The sequence below is a fragment of the Lactuca saligna genome, chromosome 7, assembly GCF_052625555.1.
Source record: "Lactuca saligna cultivar CGN05327 chromosome 7, ASM5262555v1, whole genome shotgun sequence".
In the NCBI taxonomy this organism is placed as follows: Eukaryota; Viridiplantae; Streptophyta; class Magnoliopsida; order Asterales; family Asteraceae; genus Lactuca; species Lactuca saligna.
In genome coordinates this window covers 179,601,178-179,621,744 of record NC_136423.1, presented here as the reverse complement: position 1 = coordinate 179,621,744, position 20,567 = coordinate 179,601,178, and the positions used below count along the sequence as shown (strand labels likewise).

Genomic DNA, 20,567 nt, shown 5'->3' with positions numbered 1-20,567 from the left:
GCAAAGGTTCTAAATTACAGATCCAAGCTCACAGGGCATGCCTTTCACGTAAAGTTGCATGCATGGTTAAAAAGGTTCTTAATGCCAAAACTAAGCTCTTAATAGGTTTCATGCACAAGGGGGGGGGGGGGGCTCATTCACGACCAAGACATGAAGTTTATGAATCTAGAACTCGGGAAAGGTCCAGATCTGAAGTTACAACTTCAGATCTAGCTCATGTCTTGCAATATCACCTTACTCAAACCATAAAACCCTAGAATTCCACCATATGAGATCTAGAATGGAAAAGAGATACAGATGTCGACTTGATACCTTCAATGGGTGCTAACTAAGGCAGATTTCAGATTTCCCACACCTTCCTTGCTCCTAATCCCCTTGTTCTCCAAGTTCTTCCTCCCACAAGTCCTCCTTCCAAGCTTACAAGCACAAGAAAGACACAATACACGGTTAGGGTTTTCTATGAACTCTTACTGACTGCAAGGAGGCCAAATGAGGCTTACGCCTCCTTAAATAGAAGGCAGAACCCGAGACTTAGGGTTTCTTCTGCCAGCTCCTACTCGACGAGTAAGTCACTAAATATGAAACCCCCCTCGCTGCTACTCAACAAGTAGCACACCTTTAACTTATCGAGTAGGACTTAAATGAAAGAGATTCTTACTTAAATCCATACCTGAGAATCGGGGCGCTACACTCCAACTTTATGGGGACAAAAGAGTAATTGTACATCAAGATAAAAAAGACCTGGTAATGTTCTGAAGAAGTATAAATACATAAGAAGTGTAAACATATAACACCAACACACAACAACCTACCGTTATAAGATAGACAAAACTTACAGAGAAATATCAATGACTAAATAAAAAATTTAATGTCTCTAATTGCTAATACCTTCTACACAAAACTATGATAATGAGTTAAACCTTTTTTTTTTTTTTTACCTTTTTTGCTGTAAACTTAATTAAGTCTTTTTTTTCTATATAATGATTGAAAGCGAGAGGTTATATTACGTACGAAAGAAACAAAAAGTTCTTCGATGTGAATCTTATGAGAAATTGTGTAAGTTTCAAGATCAGGGGAATAAGAATATTTCGAAATTAGGGCAACATGTTATGTTACCTTATTCTTTTACTGGTGGTGCATGTTACATGATGCAAAACTACTTAGACGCCATGTCGCTTTGTAAGTGGTTTGGATATCATGATTTTTTCATAACCTTTACATGCAATCCAAAATGGCTAGAAATTCGAAGATTTCTTAAAGACACTATGCTTAATCCAGAGGATAGATCTAATATCCTATGTAGGTTATTTAAGATCAAACTTGATGCATTGATTAAAGACCTTCGTGAGAATGCAATATTTGGCATGGTTCAAGCAGGTATTTAAATTTTTTTATTCATACTAACCATATTATATCTAAATGTCGCGTTTTATTTAAAATATAGTTATATTTGCTACATTATTTAATTTATTAATACAAAGTTGTTTATTTCTATATATGCAGCTGTGTATACAATTGAGTTTCAAAAGCACGGTTTGCCTCACAATCATATTTGTCTATTCATGCAACCTGATTACAAGCTTCCTACCGTGGAACACATTCATCAATATATTTCAGCTAAGATTCCCAACATTCACCAAGATCCTGCTTTGTATTCACTTGTGAAGGAGTTCATGATACATGGTCCATGTGGTGCTCAAAATGTTAATTGCCCTTGCATGGTGGATAACAAATGCTCTAAAAACTTCCCAAAGAATTTCTCTGAACATACTTTAATTGATCAAAATGGTTTTCCTATATATAGGAGAAAAAACGATGGATCGTTTGTCGAAAAATCTGGTGTCCAGTTAGATAACATAAATGTTGTTCCATACAACAAATATCTGTTGAAAAGATACCAAGCACATATAAATGCTGAATGGTGCAATCATGAATCATCCATCAAGTATTTATTCAAATATATTAATAAAGGTCCCGATAGAGCTACTATTGCTTTTGTACAAAACAACAATGACTGTGATAAAGATGATACAGTCGATGAGATAAAAGAATACTATGATTGTAGATATCTTTCTACATGTGAAGCATCCTGACGAATTTATAGATACGATGTTCATTACAGACATCCTTCAGTGATGAGACTTCCTTTTCATCTTCCTAATCAACGACAAGTTTTCTATAATGCAGATGATGATATCGATAATGTTCTTAACCAGCCTTCAGTTGCTTCTTCAATGTTTACATCTTGGATGGAGTGCAATAAAGTTTACAAACAAGCAAAAAAACTTATGTTGAATTTCCAACAAAGTTTGTTTGGAAGCTTGATTCAAAAACTTGGAAGCCAAGGGAGGTTGGATATTAGATTGGCAGAATTCATTCAGTGTCACCTAATCTTGGCGAAACATATTTCTTAAGAATTCTTTTAAACAAAGTGAAAGGACCAAGATCATTTGAAGAAATCTGCATGGTTAATGGTGAAATATGTCCTTTATTTAGAGATGCATGTGATGCTCTCGGCCTCTTAGATGATGATAAAGAATACATCGAAGCTATTAAGGAGGCAAGTCAGTCTTGATCCGATTATTACTTACGTTTCTTATTCGCTACCATGTTATCATCTCACAACTTGTCTAGCCTGGATGTTGTGTGGGAAAACACATGAGAATACTTGTCGGATGGAATTCTTTACACTCAACAACAAAAATTAAAATCTCCAGGTATTATGATATTATTTACTTATTTATTTTAAAATGCATATTTAAATAAATATACAATATTAATTTATTTCAAGAAAAAGTTGTTTGTATATATTTTTTTTGTAATTATTATACCATTCTTGTTTCAGGTTTATCACTTAATGAAGATCAAATTAAGAACCTGACTTTGTTTGATATTGAACAAATTTTACTTCGTAACAATTCAAGTCTCAAAAAATTTACAAGGATGCCTTTGCCAGATGCTGATTTTGTATACTCTTCAAACAATCGTCTTATCAGTGAGGAGCTAGATTATGACATGCCATATTTAAAGAAGGAGTTTGATCGACTTTCTATTGCATTAACATCTGAGCAACGAAACATTTTTGATGATATCATGACTACAATAAAGAATAATGAGGGAAGTGTTTTCTTTGTCTACAATTATGGTGGAATAGGTAAAACCTATCTTTGGAAGACATTATCTGCCGCAGTTAAATGTAATGCTCAAATTGTTTTAAATGTTGCGTCAAGTGGGATTGGTTCTTTATTATTGACCAGTGGTAGGACATCACATTCACGGTTTATAATTCCTTTGGTTCTTACTAAGGTTTCTATTTGTTTGATATCACCAGATAGTGAAGTTGCCAATTTATTACGAAAAATCTCATTAATAATTTGGGATGAAGCACCCATGATTCACAAGCATGCATTTGAAGTTTTAGATCGAACTTTTAAAGATATATTCAAGTGTCATAATCCTAGAAACTCAAATTTGCCATTTGGAGGGAAAGTAATTGTTTTTGGAGGAGATTTTAGACAAATTCTGCATGTTATCCCAAGTGGTAGTAGACAATACATTGTTAATGCTTCCTTAAGTTCATCATATTTATGGCAACAATGCAAAGTCTATCAACTAACTAAGAATATGAGGTTAACGGTCGGAAGTGATACATCTGCTATTCAACAAACAATGGATTTTGCAAAATGGCTTTTGGATATAGGAGAAGGGAAACTTGGTGGTTCTAACGATGGCGAAGTGATTATTGATATTCTAGATGATCTACTAATTAATGATCCTTATGATCCTATAGGTACATTAATCGAGTTTGTATATCCTTCAATTCTTGAAACTTCTAGCATTCCATGATATTTTCAAGAAAGAGCAATACTTGCTCTAAAGAATGAAGTTGTCGGAAAAATAAATGATCATTTGCTAACATTATTTCCAGGAGATAAAGTAGAATATCTAACTTCGAATAAACTATGTGGATCTGAGTTTGTCCATGATCACTTTGATGCCAATTTATACTCACCTGATGTTTTAAATGGTCTTAAAGTCTTAGGTCTGCCTAATCATAAGTTAATTTTGAAAGTCAGGTTCCAGTTATGTTACTGAGAAACATTGATAAAAAAATGGTTCATGTAATGGCAATAGACTACATGTGATATATTTGGGCAAACATATTATTGAGGCAGTTATCATAACTGGAAGTAATATTGGAAATCGGACCTTTATTCCAAGAATGACCTTAACACCATCTGAAAAAAAAAATCCCATTCAAATTCCAAAGAAGACAATTTCCATTAACTGTTTGCTTTGCTATGACAATTAAAAGAGTCAAAGACAATCCTTATCTAAGATTGGTTTGTTTTTGAAAGATCCGATTTTTACACATGGTCAATTATATGTTGTCCTATTTAGAGTTCAAAGAGAAAATGATTAAAATTGTTAATCTTAAGGATGATAGACTTACAAATAAAACTTCTAATGTTGTTTGTAAAGAAGTTTTTAGAAATTTGTAAGTTGTATATAATATATTATTCCTCATAACATGTTTTCTTCTTATTATTAATAAAACTATAATTTTTCTTTTATAATTACTTATTTTTTATAATATACGTTTATTTTAACAACTTAATTTTTTGATTTATTTACCATTTTTAATTTACTTCACAGGTTGTTTTATTTTTACAATAAATTTAATATATCATTATATTATATCGTAATGTTTTTTTTTTTCACAAATAAAAAGTATATAATATATATTGAAAATTAATTTCACATATTTATTTGAATCAACGATTTTAATTTTACATAACTATTCATTAATAATTTAATTATATTATTTATTAATAATTAGGATATTTTACTTTACCCAACCCGGGGGTTTAAGGTGTTTCCACTTTCTTTTAATATATTTTGGCCAATTGACTTCCCAATAGTGGGAGCAGTCTGAGAGCTCATCTACCTTCGCCGCAGCTCCCTCTCGTTTTCTTCTAGGTAAACTCGGTCTAAACGTCTATACTCATTGATTATTTCATCTGATATGTTTTCGATCTTGATTATTATCGGCTATTTCTGTGGTTTGATTTGTTTTTTCGATGCTCAATATCAGTAGTATAAGTTATTCGTTATTGTAGATGATGTATGTATTATACTACATGTTGTTTAGTGAAGCGATTTATGTGGTTATTGTTATCTGATTTACATAACTTGTTTTGTTTGAATCGATTTGTATTTGTTTGATTGAATGGTTTTCGGTATGTTATTAGGTATTCAAAGCGATCATGATAGGTTCAATAATCATATCTCGGTGTTGTAGGATATGAAGTAGGTTGAATAATCTTCTGATTTTATAAAAAAACAGCAATCGTACACGTTGTATGATCTTTTTCACCTTTATTCAAAATACATGAATGTTGTATTTTATTTATTTTTGTTGAATATGTACAGAGTTACCATTTGTTAATCTTTCAGTTGACCTGGACAACTTAGATTTGAAACTCTCTGTTCTTTGGTGGAATTTGATATTTTTGAAGCATGCATTCCACAACTGATGCTTTTGATACTTGTTTATAAATTTTATGTCACATGGATTATTTTTTGTTTGTTCGATTTAATTTGTTTTTTTGTACAATTTAACTAGTTACGTACAAACTGAATTCATGTGAGCTATCATTCATATTCGCAAGTTCAAGTCCACCTCTAAACTAATCTACTCTCTGCTCTTTTTTGACAGGATTTCTGTTAGAAGCATTCAAACTACATTTTTGCTCGAGACAACTAAACACCAATCAAAATGGTAACTCATTGTTTCACCCTTGTTATGATTTTAAATCTTTCTTGGATTATTTTATTTCTTACCAATGAAGCTCACCTTATAAACTGTCTTCTTAACAAAACAGGTGAAGTTCACAGCTGAAGAACTTCGTAGGATTATGGACTACAAGCATAACATTCGTAACATGTCTGTTATTGCTCATGTTGATCATGGTACTTTAACTTCGTATATCTCTATTCAATTTGTTTAATATCATATCTAATATTGGAAATTTTCATGTTTTGTTTAATAATGTTTTTTCATATGTTAATCTTTATAGGAAAATCCACTTTGACTGATTCCCTTGTGGCTGCTGCTGGTATCATTGCCCAAGAAGTTGCTGGTGATGTCCGAATGACCGACACCCGTGCTGACGAGGCGGAACGTGGTATCACCATCAAGTCCACCGGAATCTCCCTTTACTATGAAATGACCGATGCAGCCCTCAAGGCCTTCAAGGGAGAAAGAAATGGAAACGAGTACCTCATCAATCTCATTGATTCCCCCGGACACGTTGACTTTTCCTCAGAAGTCACTGCTGCCCTTCGTATCACTGATGGTGCTCTCGTGGTTGTTGACTGTATCGAGGGTGTTTGTGTCCAAACCGAAACCGTCCTTCGTCAAGCTCTCGGAGAAAGAATCCGACCCGTTTTGACTGTCAACAAAATGGACCGATGTTTCCTTGAACTTCAAGTCGATGGTGAAGAAGCGTATCAAACTTTCCAGAGAGTTATTGAAAACGCAAATGTCATCATGGCTACTTATGAGGACCCACTTTTGGGTGATGTCATGGTGTACCCCGAGAAAGGTACAGTCGCGTTTTCAGCCGGGCTCCACGGGTGGGCGTTTACTTTGACCAATTTCGCCAAAATGTACGCTTCCAAATTTGGTGTTGATGAGGCAAAGATGATGGAGAGGCTTTGGGGTGAGAACTACTTTGACCCAAAAACCAAGAAGTGGACTACAAAGAGCACTGGAACAGCTACCTGCAAACGTGGGTTTGTTCAGTTTTGTTATGAACCCATTAAGCAGATTATCAACACTTGCATGAATGACCAGAAGGATATCTTGTGGCCTATGTTGGCGAAACTTGGTGTCACCATGAAAGGAGAAGAGAAAGAGTTGATGGGAAAGGCTTTGATGAAGCGTGTGATGCAGACATGGCTTCCAGCTGCTACTGCTTTACTTGAAATGATGATATTTCATTTGCCTTCACCACATACTGCTCAGAGATACCGTGTGGAGAATCTTTATGAAGGTCCTTTGGATGATCAGTACGCGAATGCCATCAGAAACTGTGACCCCGATGGTCCTCTCATGCTTTATGTATCCAAGATGATTCCCGCATCCGACAAGGGTCGGTTTTTCGCTTTCGGGCGTGTGTTCGCGGGTCGGGTTTCCACCGGTTTGAAGGTCCGGATCATGGGTCCGAATTACGTCCCGGGCGAGAAGAAAGATCTGTATGTTAAGAGTGTTCAGAGAACCGTTATCTGGATGGGTAAGAAACAAGAAACTGTGGAAGATGTTCCTTGTGGTAACACAGTTGCTCTTGTTGGTTTGGATCAGTTTATTACCAAAAACGCCACTCTAACTAATGAAAAGGAAACCGAGGCTCATCCCATTCGTGCCATGAAGTTTTCTGTGTCTCCGGTTGTCCGTGTTGCAGTCCAGTGTAAGGTTGCATCTGATTTGCCAAAATTGGTTGAAGGTCTAAAGAGATTGTCTAAATCTGATCCTATGGTTGTTTGTACCATTGAGGAATCCGGGGAACACATTATCGCTGGAGCTGGTGAGCTCCATTTGGAAATCTGTTTGAAAGATTTGCAAGATGACTTCATGGGTGGAGCTGAAATTGTTGTATCTGACCCGGTTGTGTCTTTCCGTGAAACTGTTTTGGAGAAATCTTCACGCACTGTGATGAGCAAATCCCCCAACAAACACAACCGTTTGTACATGGAAGCGCGTCCAATGGAGGAAGGGTTGGCAGAAGCCATCGACGAAGGGCGTATTGGTCCACGTGACGACCCAAAGGTCCGAGGAAAGATTCTCTCAGAAGAATTCGGTTGGGACAAGGATCTTGCCAAGAAGATCTGGTGTTTTGGACCTGAAACAACTGGCCCCAACATGGTTGTTGACATGTGTAAGGGAGTCCAATACTTGAACGAAATCAAGGATTCGGTTGTTGCTGGTTTCCAATGGGCATCAAAGGAAGGCGCGTTGGCTGAAGAGAACATGAGAGGTATCTGTTTTGAAGTGTGTGATGTTGTGCTCCATGCTGATGCTATTCATCGTGGTGGTGGACAAGTTATCCCGACTGCCCGGCGTGTGATCTACGCGTCTCAGCTGACCGCCAAACCGCGGTTGTTGGAGCCGGTTTACTTGGTGGAAATTCAAGCACCGGAGCAGGCGCTTGGTGGAATCTACAGTGTGCTGAATCAGAGGCGTGGACATGTGTTTGAGGAGATGCAGAGGCAAGGGACTCCTTTGTACAACATTAAAGCGTATCTCCCTGTGGTTGAATCTTTTGGGTTTTCTGCTGCTTTGAGGGCTTCGACTTCAGGTCAAGCGTTTCCTCAGTCAGTGTTTGATCATTGGGATATGATGGGTTCGGATCCTTTGGAGGCTGGGAGTCAAGCTAGTACACTTGTGGGACAGATTAGGAAGAGGAAGGGTTTGAAGGAGCAGATGACACCATTGTCTGATTTTGAGGACAAGCTGTAAGCAAAAGCAATTGGCGAGTTGAAGAGAAAGAGGGAGGTGTTAATTGAGAAAGGGGTCTAGTTACTTAAAATGATTATTTGCATTTGTAGAGTTTAATGTACTTACATGTTTTACAAATTATAGGAGTATGTAAACCATATTAGCAATATATATATATATATATATATATATATATATATATATATATATATATATATATATATTATACAGTGGATTGTATTTTTTGTATATGATATTTTATTTTGTTTTATGAGACATACATGCAAGTATGCAACAATGTTGTAAATATATGACACAGATTCTAGCGTGCTCATTTATAACTTGAATTTTAATGACACGTATTTGTTGGTATTATGTACCTTTTAATGACATGTAATAATCAATATAGAAAATCGCTAGAAGAATCTATAGATACTCAGAAGTAGCAAGTTCAAATCTCCTCCGGGTGTGGTTTAAGTGTGGTTTAAAACTTCCGGTTGTAACAAAGGTGATAGATTTGTTCAATTGTCCAGTGAGATTTAGTAAGGGAGGTGATTGATAGATTTGTTCAATTGTACAGTGAGATCTAGTAAGGGAGGTGATAATTCCACCGATGTTATTGATGCATCCACTGATTTTTTTTTAAATAACAATTATGCCCTTAATTCTATTTAGAGTTTAATTAATTATTTAATGGCTTTTTAGTAAAACCATTATACCTACCAAAGGAGATACGAGGTTTCCAGAAATGCACTCCACGTGAATCCCGTCTTCCTTCACTATCATTTTTACATTAATCTGCTTTTTACGTGAGCAACTATGCTTGCTCTCTGCTCTGAAATGAATTCATATTCTGATGAACTTGTTTCTACTTTATCGAATGCTAAGAAGTTCTTGTGAGTGAAGAAGGAAAGAAATTTTCCAGCGACATTTCCATGATGTGGGTTTATCACATTGGACCACTCATGAAAATGGAGTAAATCGGCTTCTGATGGGTACGCAAAAGCGAAAGAATTCATGACATGGCTTTGACAGACAACCAAAAGACTCAGGTCTAAGTTGGCTTTAGGTTTAGAACTGATCAATCAACAACCTTTCATTATGGTTACGCGAAATCCGATCGACTCCGCTTTTGTTGCTTCTTCATCTTTTTTTTTTTTTTTTTTTTTGGGGGGGGGGGGGGACTTAAACGATCCAGAGTGTGCTTGCCAAATGGGTTTGTTGATAGGATAAATTAAGCAAGCATGGTAGGTCGTGAGTTTATGGGCAGACGGTTGTTTGAATTTCCGTTTTTGAATTTAAATAATTATTTTTTTCCTGCAAATTTGTTAGCAGATAATAATAGTTGGTTAGCTTTTCTTTTTTATTATAAACTAAAAAAAAACCCCACATTGCGGGGTAGAATCGATAAAGGAAACAACATTATGTGCGAAGATGACTTGCATTTCAAAATGAATATTGATAATGTTGGTACATATGGAATAGATCTGAAGTACATAGAGAAACAGTGAAAATATTTGATAAATGAATTGTTGAATTCTAACTAAAATCTATGTCTATTGATACAATAATGACTATTTTAATTTTATGGTACCATTTATCTTTGATGAATTTGAAGTAGCCATATTGAGAAATAAAGAGAGGAGGCATAGTTGGTTTTTCTTCAGATATTGACTTATTGTACAACTCACTTTATTTCTATTAGCATTCTTTGCTTTTCCATCTTCATACATCAGTTCTCTGCAACTTCTTTATCAACTGCAGAAATGTTGTGACTGAGTTTTCTCAAGGCTTGGTTTCATGCAAACATTCTGCTCCATCTAGACGTCATACTTTTTGGCATGTTTGCAAAATCCGGTCTTCAAATTAGATAATGAGATTCAAATAACAAAAGAGCAAAGACAAAATTTTTGACTTTGTTGACAAACACAATAATTTTTATGACAGAAAGCAACAAAACCACACATGATACTCGGTAAAACCTAAGTTTGTTTACACTTTGCAATATGGCTGATGTGTGTGCTGGGATCTAAAACACCCTAACCTATCATGAAAATATGAATGTTGCAATCTCATAGGATAGAGGAAATAGTTTTTGAGTAAATACTTTGTTTAGTCAAACTCTTAAGTGCCTAAATGTCATTGATTATTTTGTATAAATTACTTGTATGATTCAAAATCCAATATCCAACTCAATGAGTAGATGATAATACTTTTTCATTGCTTAATGAAATTTGAATTTACATAGCCTTTGGTCATAAAATGATCTAATGCTGCTTCTTGAGTTTGGTGCTCCAGTAACTCTTCATATCATTATCAATCTTTCACTCTTCATATCATTATCAGTCTTTCACTCTGTAAAGAACTATGAAAATTAAAAATTAGAGTCGCTGAATAAAATAATTTGAATGAAGAATTCAAAATTGTAATAAGAAGAAGCAATGACGAAGTAATCAAATGTTGATTCTCCGAAAGACCTATCTCTGGCAATCAACCTAAAGTCGGTTGTATTTCATTATTAAAACTGTAATAGATTCAGAATATATGTTGTTAATACAAATAAAGATTTTTGAAAACAAAGATATTAAAGATAAATTACATGTAACTGCCTTAATCTGTCTTCCGCAACCGACTAACTACAAAGTAGCAAATCCTATAGTTGCATTCAGAGGGCTAATCACCATTTGTCAAGCAATATGAAGACACAACATACATCGTCTTAACGGAATGGTATTCAGGAATAATAATACAACTGAAAAACATAAAAATCATTACCTTAACAAAGTATTTTGTTGATAGTTACTTGAAGGCATCATGCTCCTATAGAACATACAAACATTCTCCTCCCTTGAATGACTTTTGCTTAAGGAATTGTTAGTAAATTGCTTTCTGTTTGGTCATTGGAGAGTCTACCCTAAATGACCAGTCAATCTTAGAGTTAATTCCATTATTAGTGGTATAAATTCGATCGGTCTTCATAATTATTACCCTCCATTAGCATTATATAATTCGTTGCTTCTGACATACCACTGACAACACTAAACCTTGAAGTTTCCCGTTTTACTATTTTACCTACTCTATATTTATAGTTTCCAAAAGCTAATCTGAAGTATCCACTATGTAGCTATAGAGCGCAATGGTGGAGATGGTCGTCAGTAATGAAGGCGATGGAGGCAATGAAAATTGCTGATAATGGAAGAGAGAATGTACCGGTATGGTTTAGTGGACCGTTGATGGTTCGATGCTGAAAGGGAAAGAAAAAATCAAACAGAAAAATCACTTATAATAGTCGATTGTAACAGAAGAAACAATGGAACACTAAATTGAAGTAAATATAAAACACAATGGAAACGAAAATCAAACAACCTGATTGGTCTGTTGTTACAGCTATGTATGCCCTACTTCATGAAAATCTTTCCTTACAAACACCAAACAAAATCGTTCCCATAATTTGAATTTCAACACTTCAAAATGAGATTGCAATATTTGTATCAGGTTATTAGAATCTTAGAGAAAGAGGAAAATGTGGAAGCAATCAGAGTATTGAAGTAGTAGGAGAGAGAATCGGTCGCTTTGTATAAATCGGTGGTGTTAAAGAAGGGGGGCAAGACTGTATGTTGGTGGAGAGGATCAGGTTGTGGAGACGATCGACTCTAATGGAGAAGCCGATGATGGGTACAATCGATTTATGAGAAAGAAAACCGAAATTGAAATGTCTGTATACTTCAATAGAGGTAGATGTAGAGGTGGTGGTGGTTTTTTGAAAGAAGCGGAGACGAAACACGTAATAATGGAGAAGCCGAGACACGTACCCACCATCGACTAACGGGTTTCCCATGAACCCAGTTTCAAACAAATTGGGGGATTCACGTATGAGCAGAATAGCCTGCAAAATCAAGGCTTCAAGAAGAGAGATGCGATAAAGGATATAGATGGTAGTGGAAGATAGAAGGAATACTAAAGAAAGTCATGAAGGAAACGTGGAAGGATATTGAGATAAGTAGTTAGGCATCACAGGTGCAAACATAACAAGTGATTTTGGTTCTTTGTGTGAAGAAGGTGTGAAGTATAAGAAGCTTGGAGAAAAAAGGAGCTTGTGGATATGACTCTACTTCATCTTGGCATCATGTTGAAGGTAACAAGTCATTAATTTGGTCTATCCTTTGCTAAATCTCTTCATGTTTGGGTTTAGGGCTATCCTTAGCACATTTGGGAGTCATTTAGAATATTAGGGAAAGATCTGTAGTTGTAACTTCAGATCTGGACTCCCCTTGATCCCTATAGCTATAAAGTTATGAGATTTGGTAAGCTTGGGCCTTTCCCATTAAGCTAACCTTTCCCTTATTCCGGTTTTGGCATTTAGGAACATGCATGTACATAAATTTGCAACTTTACATGGAAACCATGTCTTAGGAAGTTGGATCTACAATTTAGAGATTTGGGATAACTTAAAAACATCTGAATGGGAAATTGACTGAAGGGACTCGACGAGTTGCATGGTCAACTCAGCGAGTCCAATGAAGACTAACCGTTGTTGGTTTCTGCATGTACTCGGCGAGTCAGTAAGGAGACTCAACAAGTCAGTTAAGGTTTTCCTAAAATTTAGACGCATATGGACTCGACGAGTTGTTTGGAAACTCGGTGAGTCAACCAGGGTTTTCACGATTTCTCAAGTTCTAGAAGGACTCAACGAGTCAATGAACTGCACTCAACGAGTTGGGTCAACATGGACTGTAGTGTCAACCTTGACTGTTGACTTTGACTTTGACTAAGGGTTGACCAGTTTGACTTCTAGGGGTATTTTAGTAAATTGGAAATTTATGGAAGTGGTTCTATGGTGAATATAGGTGGTGGAGTTCGCGAGTGTGCTTCGAGAGTTTGACCTTATCACTACAATTCGACATCTATGAGGTGAGTTATCCTCACTATACTAAGGAGTCGAAGGCACCAACGCCGACCCATTGGATTTGATATCCTACTGTTGATGATTTGTTTAATACGAGATAGTTATGCATGCTAGTTTGCTATGCCAGTTTGGTAGTTCTGTAGGACTATCTGTGTTATTGTTTGATTATTTGTATGCGCATTTAGCTGTTATATGTCGGCATGTTATGTGGGTAGGGTTGAGGTTGCACTGCTTTGTGCGGTGACCAACAAACCCTAGAGTATTCCAGATATGAGCTGAGGGTCGACAAAGCATACTAGACTCATACCAAGGACTCCTAGGCATTCAAGTTGTGGGTTGAGGGCCAAAGGAGCATGCCAGACTCGCACTGAGGGCTGATTAGATATATTCCAGTCTTAGGACTGAAGAGGGCAACCCAGTTATAAGCTGCGGGCTTGTGAGCAAAGTAGACTTATGTTGTGGGCTTGGAAGCAAGCCAGATGTGAGCTGTAGGCCTGAAAGGCAAGCCAAACTCACACTGAGGACTCAGGGGTAATCTAGTATGTCGAGCTGTGGACCCATTACATGCTAATATTATGTGTATTGTTTGTTATGTATCGGTATTTTGGGGGAACTCACTAAGCTTTGGGGTTTCAGTTTCAGTTTTGGTTTCAGGTATCTCAGATGATCGTGGGAAGGAAAAAACGTGATCGTATAGCTCCTCACATTTTTATTATTTTGATTTCTGGGATACTCTGACATGAAACTATTTTGAAATACTTTGTAATAATTGATGGTTTTTAATTGGTTGAAAAAGTTTTAATTGACTTGAATTTTATGGATGTTACAAAACTGATTGAATATTTTCTTGAAAAGTAAGCATCGTACGGTACTTCTTAAGCTTCGTAATTAAAAATTTAATTTGTAGAACACGACATACAGTTAGTGGAACTAAAGATTACGAACATATATGAAGTTTTCCTTGGATGGTTGTTATAGAAAAATTGTTGCTGAAATGTAGGGTGATGATAGGAACAAAGCTTCTATTTAGGCTTATCGATTGTAATGCAAGTTTTTCTTGTGTTCTAGTTTTGCTTTCACACAAGTGTTTATCATGCAAAAAGTATTATATGTATGCTTTTATTTATATATTGATTCAAGTATACTTTATGATAAATATAATTGCGTTTAAAGGTTATTTGGAATTGTCAATCTATTATGCGAGTTCTTGAGATGACACATTTTGTGGGAATAAATGGGTGTTTAGTAGCTGTGATCATGACATGTGTGTTGAATGGCGAATATAGGAATTGAGAGTTATACACACTTCCTTGGATATTTAAAATACTTTAACATAATGGACGAGATGTACCAAAAGAAGGGAGAAACGAGCATTTGTTCTTTCTCAAATTAATTATACATTCTCCTAAATTTTGTCATAGGACGATAAGTACTACTATATAACTTGTATTGGAATGTATGATAAAACTATTTGGTTTTAAACCGATAGATTCTATGTATAACACGAACTTATTAAGCCCTAAGTTTACTCGATTAGAACTTTAAATATGCACAACCCAAAAAAGTATTTAGAAAGTAGGAGTGGAAATAACATGAAGAATATTTGATTAGGAAGATGATGGAGGAATTTCATGAAAATGTAACATCCCAAACTCTAAGTCGAAGACAGTATTTTACTTTTATTTCTTATGTTGTGGTTTAGATAATAAAAATAGTTAAAACTGATATTAGAAGACGTTGGAATACTTATAATTTTGTTATTTACTATCCTATAAATATGGGTGTTACACTTTACTCCATTAATACCTCAAAATTCTACCGGTTTTCTGAACGGTAATTTATCTTCGGCCTAAAGAAATCATCTCAACAACCATGTGGCCTTACGAGAGTTGTCACAGTTATCGACACATGTGGCATTACGGGAGTTGTCACAATTGTCAATTGCATGGTTGAAGATAGTCTCGTTAAATGTCTCATGCTTCATGTAGAGGTCGATGTAGGAAGGTTCCATGTGGCAGTCACGCTCAAAGATAGGGGAGTGAATATACAATCAACCTCCTATTAGGAGTGACATCTTTCGATCAAATCCGTAATCTGACATTGATCCAACTCGAAAATAGATCGGTTTAAGTTGAGATTTTTGACTCACCAACCCATCAACCCATTTATTTCATGAGATGGGTTGGATTACCTGTTTGTGTTTGCGAATCAACCTGACAACTATATATATATATATATATATATATATATATATATATATATATATATATATATATATATATATATATATATATATATAGGGGATAGGGAATATACATTACAGTCTCACCTAAGCTTATGTATTAAACCTCTAAAATATATCGTTTTAACTTAGTAAAAATACCCGATTTGGTTTTCACTTGGTAATATACCATCCACGATAATATTTCTTTTCTCCATTATAATTTCACCATCCATGTTTTTTTTTCTCCATTATCGTTTATTACTTCATCCCACCGGACATTACTGTTTTCCAATGTCATGAAGGTCGAAGATAATCAATATTCTTGTTTCCTTATCAAAACTATTGCTTCGATCCCAAATCTACATCTTCAAGTGTTAATTGTGAATCCCTTAATCGTAATCTTTATATAGTAAAACAACGTATTTTCATGAGGTTTAGTACCTAAGTTTAGGTGAGGCTGTAATGTATATTCACTTTTCACACACACACACACACACACACACACACACACACACACATATATATATATATATATATATATATATATATATATATATATATATATATATAATTATTAATGAAATCTGATTTCCTTCCGTATTTGTAATATTCGATACCATTGTATTCCTTTTGTATTCGTATGCGGCTAGTCTGCATTTGCAATGCCATAATAAAAAAAACACGTATCGTTATTGATACTCACGAGTTACAAACGAAGAACACATCCCCTTATTTATTAAACGAGTTACATGAGTTTGGTTAGACCCACTAATTTGTGAACCTACGAACACATATATTTAAACGAGTTATATGGGTTGCGTTGAGTTGAGATTTCCAATCCACAAACCCATAATGCGTCAACCTATATATTATATAGGTTGAGTTGAGTTTATGTTTTATGACCCACCAACCCGAAACTCTCTACCCCAAATCCAACCCGATTGTCAGGCCTACGAGCTGCTTCAGTTTGTGATGGTGGTAGTGAATTAGTTGATAACGCTTTATTGGGTTGTACCTTCCTAATCAAAGCCCGATAATGGATCTTCGAACAATGCGGTATGCTCATAAACTATCTTCAAAGTTCAAACACGGTTGAGTTTCTTAAAAAAAACAAATAGAAGATAATCACAATATATAAAATACAAAGCTGTATCATGTTAATAGTGGTGCTGATTAACAGTATTGACAATCAATCAATTCATAAGACTAAAACCCGAAACCTGTAAATTATTCTGCTACAAAATGAATAGTTTACAATAAATGAGCATAGAAGCTCACGTGTATCAGTTAGTTGTACAGTACAACCTACAAATGTCACACATGAAGGGGTTGCACTTGCACAGTATAAGCAGTATATATAAGCAGCTGATACAATCTTGTACGATTCTATATGCACAATGTACAACCCCTCATTACATGAAGATAAAAGGATCGGCAGTAGAAAACTGATCAACAGCTGCTCTTAAATCTTCCCAATCTCCATGCTTAATGAACTCATTCACATCTAGACCGGAAAAGCTAGAGCAAGATGCCGTCGTCGATGGAGGCTCAGATGTCAATGTTGATCTCGTTACCTGACCCATAATCAACTGGTTTGTCGTCCCATAGCGTTGTTGGTGAAGATGATTATTCGCAAATGGTTTGTTATCGTTTATTACAGGAGCTTGAAAGCTAATGTAGCTTTGCATATCGTAATCGGACTCTCCACTGCTTGTATCAACCACCGGTGGTGATTTTCTGGTGGCTACTTCTCTCCATTCGGGTAATGTTTTTTTGTAGCATGGAGATCTCTTCAGAATTCTACATAACGTCCAAACTTCCTGCATGCAGGCAAGGTGTTTGATGTAAGTCTCTTGCTAATTTTATACTATAAGAATTTATACCGATCGATTGAATAGATTAGTTAGGGTTTATACTTACAGCTTCTGGAGCGATGGATTTATCGTCGATTTGGTTGTCGGAATGAGGAGGAAGACGAAACTCGTGCATCATCCACTCCGTTTTGGTGCCTTTACCGGCGCTTCCACGGTAGTAAACAAGTGACTTCTTGAGACCGATGCAGACTGATCCGTCGCCGGAATAAATTGGACGGTCGATGCCGGTAGCTTTCCAGAAACCGGATCCGGTCACTCTGTTAGGTCTTATGCTGTTCCTATACTTCCTTCCTCTTCTACAGAAGAAGTACCATTCCTTTTCTCCCGCATTACTTCCTTCTACATCATTTTAAACCAACATAAATTGTTATTTATTTGATGTGTTTAGATCAAATTAAAGTTGCATGTATAGCAAAAAGATAAACCTGCTTTTAATCATTTAACTATATTTGTTTCTAATTATGAAGAAAGTGGCCAAGCATCATCGATATCATCCTGTATGCCTAAAACTTAGCTTAATCAAAGTTTAATCTTCTTTCTTTTTTGCAGATATAAAAGAAGCATAATAAAGCATTTAATTCATACTTGGAAGATCCCAAGGATCGTATTTGTAGATGTCAATCTCCTTGATGAGTTCGATGCTGATGGGTTTCTTCTCGATCTTCCTCCGTAGATAAAATCCAACAAGCTCTTCATCCATGGGATGGAAACGAAACCCAGGAAGAGGTACGTTTTCTTCTTCATCAACTACTTCTGTACTATAATTAGAGCTATTATTTAACTGCTGCTTCTGAGTATCCATAGATTCTTCTAGCGATTTTCTATATGGGTTACTGGGGTGTGCTTGTGTGTGTATAAAGTAGAAACCTTTTTCTTTGTGTTTTTAATGTGGAGTAGTGTGATTGTATGTGAAGAGGGTTCGAGAGGAGTTTAAATTAAGGATGATAAATCTCTAACTTGGTCAAAGTCATGAAGATTGACTTGGTGGGTGTTTTGAAGGGCCCAGAAATCTCAACTTCTTCAAACATACAAAGTCTTTGGTCCTTTATTCGCCCTACAAAAGTTATCATTGAAACAAATTAAAGAACATGTGTACAAGAAACAAAGAAATAATCCTCTCAAAGCACGTCACTTAATTATCTCTTATTTATATTATAAAATTATTTTATATCTAGTTCAATACATATATTTTGACCTAAGCTTCAAGCTTTTATGAAAATTAGCTATATATTATGACTGAACAGCTTAGGAAACGGAGTTGATATAGTTTATCTGATTCCCAAATAAATTACCCATATGATTTGTCAATCTTGACTAGGCACATAGAAATTAAATACGTTATACTTAACTTCAATATACATGTATATGTCAATTTTTGACTAGGGACATAGAAAGTAAATACTTTAGACTCAACTGTAAAAGTGACGCATTAGTCTCACACCCTATTATATTAAAGATTCATACATCGACTCTCAAAAAAGAAATTTACAGTATATCATCACGTCAGCTAATTGTTATCATTTGGTTTTTGAGTTCATTTTATTCTTAGTTATTTACTTAATTAGCACATGTCGGCTATATAGTCTTGCCTAGCAGCCTTGTGGTCTTTGAGCTAGGTAAAAACTGTCAAACTCTTACATATATTGAATAGAAAAATAAGACTGGCAGGTCTAATTTTCATATATTGAAGGATTAAATACTAGAAAAAGTAATTGCATTTAGTTACATGAAGTTATTGAAAACCATTTATCTTAATTTAATCGTTATATAATTTTTGACCGTTTAAAGGTGCATTTTTGTTGGTATGTAGATTTAATACACTAAGTTGGATGTGTTAGAAAGACGGGGTTCGGTAAACATATGGATATTAGTGATTTGTGAAGTTCGATATTCATTTTGACCTCATTGCACCTACCGAGACTTAACAATTGGATTGAGGGGCAACGCCCCAAGAATAAATTTTCTAAGGGTCTACGGTGCTAACTGCATCAAAAGATGCGATTTAGTCTGTCTGCAATGCTTGTCACAAAGTTTGTGGTGCTCAACATAATGTTTGTGATGCTTGATGAGCACATACGTGGTGTTCAGATGTTGGCCAAAGTAGTTTATGACGTTTTGGACTTGAACCTCAAGCACTATTTGGTTAACTTGTCATTATAAATAAATCTCTTTATACCTTTGTAACCCTAAGCAAAAAAGCATGTGTATGACGACCCTAGCCAAGGTATCTACCCCTTAGATCTTGCAAGGATGGCAACCCTTTTGACCCCTGGCTTTATTCATGTTTGAGATCAAATTTTTCGTATATACAAGTATACACCCCACACCACTTTACTTGTAGAGTTGTAGTAGATCACATTATAATCCTATTTACCACTCCTGTTAATTCTAATTACACAAAATGGACGGTGACACTAATACCACCATCAATCCTTCTCTGTTTTTAATGTGACCTATGAATTTACACAGTAAGTCAAACAAACCAAAACTTGTACATAAATGAAACTAGATTTAATTTTCATGTCAACATTTTATACATTTCAATTATTCGCGAATGAATGAATGTATATAAGAATTGAATCCAACAAACCATTTGAATACTTAATTGTAAAATACATACAAAATTTTATATTAATCCATAAAATAAAAGCTTGAAATGGTTTTTAAAGTTGTGTTTCCTAATCCTCTCGTGATTATATAAAGATTGAATATCCAACATTTTGAAGTATAAATGCACTTCACAATCACATAGGCAATTCATATATATATATATATATATATATATCATGTACCTACAATACACTTTTTTCAAAAGAATTATTAAGAAGTTAAAGTTCATCCTTAGCAATTGTAGATCCGGAAGCACTTACATATGACGATTCAAAGTGTTCTAATCCATCAATGTGAGATTTTCGCATTGAACTCAATTTGTAATATCATATTTGAAGGGAATTAGGCGTCTCACCATTATAGATTTAGATGGAATTTAACTCCATCCCATTAACAAACTTGTATACTAAATCTTTGTTCAAACCTTTTGTCAAATGATCTGCCGAAATCTGT

At 35.2% G+C, this 20,567-nt stretch overlaps 3 protein-coding genes across 3 annotated transcripts; 2 read left to right on the top strand and 1 right to left on the bottom strand.

Moving 5' to 3' along the window:
- Window positions 1-980: 980 nt before the first annotated feature.
- On the top strand, window positions 981-3,846 carry LOC145007503 (uncharacterized). The gene is made up of 5 exons (XM_078966430.1): window positions 981-1,377; window positions 1,504-2,079; window positions 2,188-2,350; window positions 2,497-2,564; window positions 2,846-3,846. The coding sequence occupies exons 1-5, from the start codon at window positions 981-983 to the stop codon at window positions 3,844-3,846; spliced, it is 2,205 nt and encodes a 734-aa protein (XP_078822556.1).
- Window positions 3,847-4,896: 1,050 nt separating this feature from the next.
- On the top strand, window positions 4,897-8,875 carry LOC145006020 (elongation factor 2-like). Its single transcript, XM_078965114.1, has 4 exons — window positions 4,897-4,980; window positions 5,720-5,782; window positions 5,886-5,973; window positions 6,081-8,875. The coding sequence occupies exons 2-4, from the start codon at window positions 5,780-5,782 to the stop codon at window positions 8,519-8,521; spliced, it is 2,532 nt and encodes an 843-aa protein (XP_078821240.1). The 5' UTR covers window positions 4,897-4,980; window positions 5,720-5,779; the 3' UTR covers window positions 8,522-8,875.
- A 7,870-nt stretch (window positions 8,876-16,745) lies between these two features.
- LOC145003842 (transcription factor JUNGBRUNNEN 1-like) lies at window positions 16,746-18,410 on the bottom strand. The gene is made up of 3 exons (XM_078962746.1): window positions 18,090-18,410; window positions 17,551-17,843; window positions 16,746-17,450 (listed from the first exon to the last, which is right to left on the bottom strand). Exons 1-3 carry the CDS (start codon window positions 18,304-18,306, stop codon window positions 17,043-17,045), a joined length of 918 nt encoding a protein of 305 aa, XP_078818872.1. The 5' UTR covers window positions 18,307-18,410; the 3' UTR covers window positions 16,746-17,042.
- Between the last annotated feature and the right edge of the window lie 2,157 nt (window positions 18,411-20,567).

Coding starts and splice junctions, on each gene's coding strand:
- LOC145007503 (XM_078966430.1), top strand. CDS start 981: ATGATTGAAAGCGAGAGGTTATATTACGTACGAAAGAAACAAAAAGTT. Junction 2,080..2,187: donor TTGTAGATATCTTTCTACAT/GTGAAGCATCCT, acceptor TCTATAATGCAG/ATGATGATATCGATAATGTT. Junction 2,565..2,845: donor CGAAGCTATTAAGGAGGCAA/GTCAGTCTTGAT, acceptor TTCTTGTTTCAG/GTTTATCACTTAATGAAGAT.
- LOC145006020 (XM_078965114.1), top strand. Junction 5,974..6,080: donor TATTGCTCATGTTGATCATG/GTACTTTAACTT, acceptor TAATCTTTATAG/GAAAATCCACTTTGACTGAT.
- LOC145003842 (XM_078962746.1), bottom strand. CDS start 18,306: ATGGATACTCAGAAGCAGCAGTTAAATAATAGCTCTAATTATAGTACA. Junction 17,844..18,089: donor CGATCCTTGGGATCTTCCAA/GTATGAATTAAA, acceptor AAAATGATGTAG/AAGGAAGTAATGCGGGAGAA. Junction 17,451..17,550: donor AATCCATCGCTCCAGAAGCT/GTAAGTATAAAC, acceptor GCCTGCATGCAG/GAAGTTTGGACGTTATGTAG.